Genomic DNA, 8,139 nt, shown 5'->3' with positions numbered 1-8,139 from the left:
AAATATCTACCCACACTTCGGGTTAGATAGATCCGTGTCCTCAAACTGGTGTCTACCTGAACTACTAGTGTTGCAATGGCTCCCCCTGCTGACAGAGGCGAGACTAACACTGCCAAGTTAGTCAGCATTTCATCAAGGTCCTAAACTTCAGATCCTGGACCAAGTGCCAGTGGTTATACTCCAAGACTGAGCTTTCTTGGTTGGTCAGGAGCCCCCCAAACACGTGTATCATCTCCTGAAGGTTCATTTTGAAGTCTGGATTATATAATATATACGTTTATAATATCGTTTATATTGTAATTAAAGGTAAAACGGATTCATGTAAAGCGGCGCCCCCCCAGTTCATTCACTTTTAAAGCTTTTGGCTCCATCTGGTGGCGACTTGCAGGTACTGCAGCTGCTCTTCTTTAATCCCAATCACACTAAACTGATGCTGATCCACGGCGCTGCTTTTAACATACAGAGACCAAAGCAAGGTCAACCTACCTCATTCATCACAGATCCAGGTCCAGTAAAGGCTTGGTGTTGAGGAACTCCAGTGGTCTGCTCAGAGCCCTTGACCACAAACCCCGCTGAGAACATTCGAGATGAACTGGAATATCGATTGTAAGCCAGGTCGTCTCATTTAACAGGTGCCTGACCGAACATCACAGATGTTCTTTTTACCGTACTGGCACAAATTCCCACAGTCTGGTCAGGTCTCAATGGGCGCAAGGCATTACAAATAAATAATAGGACAGTAGAATGAACATATGGGGGTTAGAGTTTTGACAGTTGGAAATTCAATGTGGTCACCACTTCTTCTCACCTGACAGATGCTGCGATATTTGCTATCATCCACACCTCGTGCAGGAGCCTCGACCGGCCAGCAGAGGTCGTGATCACAAAGGCGATGAAGAATCGACCAGTCCCTGCCCCCTACAGACAAAGCCAATCGTGTGTCTGTGTAGGCGAGGTGCCTGGCTGGTCGATAGCTGTCATGTTTTCCCACTGTCAAAGTCCGTCCCTATAGATTTTGACTTGTTCCCCTTTTCCTGTGGTTACAGTACGATTATAAATCCGTGATGCCACATTTAGTGGTTGTTTCCATCGTTACCCGTCACATGACCCCTAGACACAGGAGGACGCCATCCCGAAGATTGATGTTGCTGATTCATTTATGGCAATTCTCCAAAAGTGCCACAAGAGGGCGCCAAATTAGTCCCCCCCCCCCCATTATGGTCACATGATCTCATATTACCATACGCGGGGTGCTGGAGCATATCCCAGCTTTTCAATGGGCACAAGGCACACAGTATCACCCTGGACGGGGCGCCAGTCCATCGCAGGGCAGACACACACACACTTATAGAGCAATTCAGTGTCTCCAATTAACGTTTTTGGATGCATGGGGAGAACATGTTAAACTCTGGACAGAAAGGACCCGGACTGCTCCAACCCCCCCCCCGATACCATATTACTTTAGTGTAGCAATTCTCCAAAAGTGTCACAAGATGGACAGACAGACAGGCTGACCGACAGATAGATTATAGATAGATAGACAGATAAACAGACAGACGATTATAGACAGACAGATAAACAGACCGACTGACAGACAGATAGATATAGACAGATAGACAGACAGCTATACAGACAGACAGACAGATTATAGACAGGCATAGATATATAAATAGACAGACAGACAGATATATAGACAGGTTGAAAGACAGACAGATTATAGACAGACAGAAATATAGATAGACAGATATATAGATAGACATATAGATAGACAGACAGATATATAGACAGATATATAGAAAGACAGACAGACAGACAGATATATAGAAAGACAGACAGACAGACAAATATATAGATAGACAGACAGATATATAGACAGACAGATATATAGAAAGACAGACAGACAGATATATAGATAGACAGACAGATATATATAGAAAGACAGACAGATATATAGATAGACAGATATATAGAAAGACAGACAGATATATAGATAGACAGACAGATATATAGATAGACAGACCAATATATAGAAAGACAGACAGATATATAGATAGACAGACAGATATATAGAAAGACAGATATATAGACAGACAGATATATAGAAAGACAGACAAATATATAGATAGACAGACAGATATATAGATAAACAGACAGATATATAGACAGACAGATATATAGAAAGACAGACAGATATATAGATAGACAGACAGATATATAGAAAGACAGACAGATATATACGTAGATAGACAGATATATAGATAGACAGATATATAGACAGACAGACAGATATATAGAAAGACAGACAGATATATAGAAAGACAGACAGATATATAGATAGACAGACAGATATATAGAAAGACAGACAGATATATAGAAAGACAGACAGATATATAGAGACAGACAGATATATAGAAAGACAGACAGATATATAGATAGACAGACAGATATATAGAAAGACAGACAGATATATAGAGACAGACAGATATATAGAAAGACAGACAGATATATAGATAGACAGACAGATATATAGAAAGACAGACATATATATAGAAAGACAGACAGACAGATATATAGAAAGACAGACAGATATATAGAAAGACAGACAGACAGATATATAGAAAAACAGACAGATATATAGAAAGACAGACAGATATATAGATAGACAGACATATATATAGATAGACAGACAGATATATAGATAGACAGACAGATATATAGAAAGACAGACAGATATATAGAAAGACAGATATATAGACAGACAGACAGACATATATATAGAAAGACAGACAGATATATAGATAGACAGACAGATATATAGATAGACAGACAGATATATAGAAAGACAGATATATAGACAGACACAGACAGATATATAGATAGACAGACATATTTATAGAAAGACAGACAGATATATAGACAGACAGACAGATATATAGAAAGACAGACATATATATAGAAAGACAGACAGACAGATATATAGAAAGACAGACAGATATATAGACAGACAGACAGATATATATAAAGACAGACATATATAGAAAGACAGACAGACAGATATATAGAAAGACAGACAGATATATAGATAGACAGACAGATATATAGATAGACAGACAGATATATAGAATGACAGATATATAGACAGATAGACAGACAGATATATAGAAAGACAGATATATAGACAGATAGACAGACAGATATATAGATAGACAGACATATTTATAGAAAGACAGACAGATATATAGACAGACAGACAGATATATAGAAAGACAGACATATTTATAGAAAGACAGACATATATATAGAAAGACAGACAGACAGATATATAGAAAGACAGACAGATATATAGATAGACAGACAGATATATAGAATGACAGATATATAGACAGATAGACAGACAGATATATAGAAAGACAGATATATAGACAGATAGACAGACAGATATATAGATAGACAGACATATTTATAGAAAGACAGACAGATATATAGACAGACAGACAGATATATAGAAAGACAGACAGATATATAGAAAGACAGACATATATATAGAAAGACAGACAGACAGATATATAGAAAGACAGACAGATATATAGATAGACAGACAGATATATAGATAGACAGACAGATATATAGATAGACAGACAGATATATAGAAAGACAGATATATAGACAGACAGACAGACAGACAGATATATAGATAGACAGACATATTTATAGAAAGACAGACAGATATATAGACAGACAGACAGATATATAGAAAGACAGACATATATATAGAAAGACAGACAGACAGATATATAGAAAGACAGACAGATATATAGACAGACAGACAGATATATAGAAAGACAGACATATATATAGAAAGACAGACAGACAGATATATAGAAAGACAGACAGATATATAGATAGACAGACAGATATATAGATAGACAGACAGATATATAGAATGACAGATATATAGACAGATAGACAGACAGATATATAGAAAGACAGATATATAGACAGATATATAGATAGACAGACATATTTATAGAAAGACAGACAGATATATAGACAGACAGACAGATATATAGAAAGACAGACATATTTATAGAAAGACAGACAGATATATAGACAGACAGACAGATATATAGAAAGACAGACAGATATATAGAAAGACAGACAGATATATAGAAAGACAGACAGATATATACGTAGATAGACAGACAGATATATAGAAAGACAGATAAAGGGCGACAACTCATAGATTACATATATTTGTATTTGATCTTGATACCACAGCAGATGTGCCCGTGGCTTTATCCCGCTCAGGGTCGCAGTGGGTCCCCGGACGGGACGCCAATCCAACCGCTGGGGTTTTTTTAAAAACCCAGGATCCCTAATTATATGGACAGTTTGCCTCACATGACCTCACCCCCTCATGTTCGGCTCATTTTGTTTCTGCCCCCCCCCCCCCCCCCCCCCCATTTGAAGTGCGATATAAGAAAGAGAAAAGCACCAGCGCATTTCTTAGCAGTTTATTCATAAACAAACGAAAGGTTTCACAAACACTCCGGTATTCATCACACGACTTGTCCTCACGCTGTAACACGGGTAGGAAAATAAAAAAAGCCTCGCCGGTAGTTCTCTAAAATATTTACACGTACTACAAAAGAATCGGAGGTAAACGGTGGCCGGCGGGCCGGACTCGTGCTCGCGTCGGGACTCTGGACGTCGCGGTCAGCGTTCCACCTTAAATCGCACACCTGCCTTTAAATACACACGGTACGGACTGAAGTACTGGGACGCCAGGTCCAAAAGATCGCTGGTCCATCTCCAAGACTGATAGGTTGTCACTGTTGGACCCTTGAGCGAGGTCCGAGGCTTGTCGTCTGCTGAATGTAAACAGTTTAGGGAAGGCTCCTTCCTGTTCCCACGTAAGCAAGCTCTATACAGACAAGAAGACTAGCGACCTCAGCCCAACTGAACAGCCTTGGGATGAACCGGAACGTCAACGGAGGCTTACGACCAAACGGGCACAAATCCCCATACTCCTGCGAGAAGCCTTGAAGCGGGACGTCCGACAAGCTCGGGGTCGGGCGTCCGAATACTTTTGGCCGTACCGTACCGTGTATTATTGTTCCATCAGGATGATTTTAGGAGCGAGCCAATAGGATGGCTAGGTGGAATCACCTGACCTGCTGACCGTATCTACGACGCAATTTTCTGGAGAACACCGAAACACCAAACGTCTGTGACACCGAACGATAATGGCTGTGTACCGGAACATGCACGCGTCTGTCTGTCGGTGGACGTCCGTCGTGGCCGCGGGAATCGAACCGAACTAGGACTGTGACGCTACTTGGACCCTGATTTCCCGAAGTGTAAACCTGACAGTGCCCCCCCCCCCCCCCCCCACAGCAGCTCGTCCGTCGGGGTCGTCGTGGGAAGATGAGATCTTACTGTCGTACGCAGATAGGAAACAACCGTTAGCACAGAATGGAGGTTCCAAAGTCCAACACCCAGTGTGATACGGCTAGAGCAGGATAAAAGCAGGGCTATAGTATCCGCTTCTAGTTCTTCGGCTATTCCACCGAAGAATTGTGCCGATAAATCTAACGGGCGCGGTCACGAGAGGTGAGGAGTGCTCGATCGAGTTAAGAAAGGGAGGTTGTGCTCTCCGAGTCCCATTTCTGAAGGGTGTACCAGAGGAGACTTGTAGTTGTAGCCTAGTGGTTAAGGTACCGGACTAGTAATCGAAAGTAATCCGCCAGGTTGGCACCGTTGGGCCCTTGAGCAAGGCTCTTAACCCTCGAAGTCGCTTCGGATGAAAATTATAAGGGTTTTAAGAGGTAGCCTGCTTGAGATAAGCAGCGTGGCTGTCGTACGCACGCAGATAGGAAACAACCGTTAGCACAGAATGGAGGTTCCAAAGTCCAACACCCAGTGTGATATGGCTGGAGCAGGATAAAAGCAGGACTATAGTATCCGCTTCTTGTTCTTCGGCTATTCCACCGCTGTAGGAAGCCACGATCGTGCCGATAAATCTAACGGGCGCGGTCACGAGAGGTGAGGAGTGCTCGGGAGGTTCCGCTTACCGAGTCCTATTTCTGAAGGAGACTTGTAGTTGTAGCCTAGTGGTTAAGGTACCGGACTAGTAATCAGAAGGTCGCTGGTTCAAGCCCCACCACTGCCCTTGAGCGAGGCTCTTAACCCTCGATTGCTCGGACTGTATACCGTCACAGTACTGCAAGTCGCTTGGGATTGAAATGATAAGAGATAAGCGACGTGGCTGTTGTAAGCAGATAAGAAACAACCGTTAGAACAGAATGGAGGTTCCGAAGTCCGACACTTAACGTGATCTGACTAGACGGCGGATGTGTGCTGTGATAAGGCACTACGACTGTTTTATTGAACGCGCCACCACGTTTACGTGAACGGTGTAGACTTTGTGCCACTTTCGTTTACATTTAATACTTAAAACGGCACCCAAAAGCAATTGTGCAATCAGTAATACATGAACAGTGTGTGTGTGTGTGTGTGTGTATATATTTATAATATTTATATATACACGGCGGATTCAGATAGTACCCAGCGCCGTGTGAGGAACGAAGATCCGGGCGAGGATATCTGGGCAAGGAGCGCCTTGAATCTTCACTACTTAGGTAGGCAGCGAGGCAGCTCATTGGTTTCCGGACAGACCCCAGGTCATACAAGCTCGAGGGCTCTGAGTACTGTCGGAATGGGCCGTGTATACGACTTCACTATTTAAATCGTTATAATTATGTACACTGTGGATCAGTCTCTGTGCTCTCGGGACACTTCTCTGAGGAAACATTTGTGCGTGAGTGTGTGCGTCCCGTCTTTTTTCGGAGTGAGTGCGGTCGCCGCCGTCCCGGGCGAGACCGTGGAGGGCGGCGGCGGGAGGCGACGGCCCGGCGCGAGAGAGTCCGGAGAGACTTTATGTTGCATAGTGATCGAAACTGCCCAGGTACTCCAGCGCTGCCCGGTAACAGAACTGGTACTGCTCCTGTGGGACACACACACACACACACACACACACACACACACACACACACACACACACGAAGACGTGTTTTCTTATCTGGATTTTGTGTGTGTTTATATATATGTGCGTATATATGTGTGTGTATGTATATGTATGTGTGTGTGTATATGTGTGTGTGTGTGTGTGCTTACCTCGGTCTGCACCATGGCTGGTCTTTGCGTCCGCAGCATTTTGACGGTTTGGAAGATGTCGACCACGCCCTCGTAGCGCATCCTCTCTAACACTATGCTCAGGGTGATGAACACGCCCGTCCTCCCGACACCGGCGCTGCAACACACATCGCTTTCCATTACTAACCGCCAGGTCACATGGTCACCGCTACCTGGGTCTTTCAACCAACACTCAACTAACCAACTAATGTAGTAAGTCTGTCACAACAATTTAGGGAAGGCCCTTCACTCATCAAGCATGATTGCACAGAGCTCCCTTAAACATCTCCGGGATGAATCGGTGTGCCGACCGCCAAAATCCAGTGAAGAGCCTTCCTGGATTTTGGCTCCAGGAAGGCTCTCTCACCTGCAGTGCACTGTGATTGGAGGCTCTCTCACCTGCAGTGCACTGTGATTGGTCCGTCCTGACCAAACTGCTCCTTCGTCTTGTGTACTTGGCCAATGAAATCGATGAATCCCTCCCCAGACTTGGGCACGCCTTGTTCCGGCCAATCGGTGAACTGGAACTGCCGGACGGTTCGGGACTGGCCGTCCTGAGAACACAAACACGTAAATAAATAAATATATATACACACACATACAGTATATATATGAGTGTGTGTGTGTGTGTGTGTGTGTGTGTGAGAGAGACGTACTCTGGCATCAGTCACTTTAAATTCTCTCAGGATGTACTGCGGCATGTTGTACTCCGCCATGGGATCCACCACGAAGTACTGATAGCGCGCCGACCTCTCCGACGGCCAGTACTGATGACACTTCTCCTGCAACACACACACACACACACACTCTCTTCAGTTCTTTATACCTCCATAGAACTCCAGTGAGGGAGCAGACAGTGACGAGTGTACGCCGGCGTTACCCGTCCCATCTCCCGGAGTTTGGTGAGCATGACCACGATGGTGGAGTTGTGCTCCCACAGCATCC

The 8,139-nt window shown here is 43.6% G+C and overlaps 1 protein-coding gene across 4 annotated transcripts in view; it reads right to left on the bottom strand.

The window, feature by feature from the left end:
- Nucleotides 1–4,500: 4,500 nt before the first annotated feature.
- ptprdb (protein tyrosine phosphatase receptor type Db) overlaps nucleotides 4,501–8,139 on the bottom strand; it is a 59,338-nt gene continuing 55,699 nt past the window's right edge. For 3 of the 4 annotated variants that reach the window (XM_063008214.1, XM_063008216.1, XM_063008215.1), the window contains 5 exons: nucleotides 8,075–8,139; nucleotides 7,851–7,976; nucleotides 7,594–7,748; nucleotides 7,177–7,312; nucleotides 4,501–7,006 (listed from right to left, as the gene is read on the bottom strand). The exon at nucleotides 8,075–8,139 is cut by the window's right edge and continues 62 nt beyond it. In XM_063008214.1, the coding sequence (XP_062864284.1) occupies nucleotides 6,938–7,006; nucleotides 7,177–7,312; nucleotides 7,594–7,748; nucleotides 7,851–7,976; nucleotides 8,075–8,139 (551 nt within the window). In that variant the 3' untranslated portion in view covers nucleotides 4,501–6,937. Of the gene's footprint in view, nucleotides 7,007–7,176; nucleotides 7,313–7,593; nucleotides 7,749–7,850; nucleotides 7,977–8,074 lie in introns of those variants that run through there. The other variant, XM_063008217.1, reaches the window with a different exon arrangement.

Source organism: Trichomycterus rosablanca, chromosome 14 (genome assembly GCF_030014385.1).
Source record: "Trichomycterus rosablanca isolate fTriRos1 chromosome 14, fTriRos1.hap1, whole genome shotgun sequence".
Classification (NCBI taxonomy): domain Eukaryota; kingdom Metazoa; phylum Chordata; class Actinopteri; order Siluriformes; family Trichomycteridae; genus Trichomycterus; species Trichomycterus rosablanca.
This window is presented reverse-complemented; position numbering and strand designations above follow the sequence as displayed.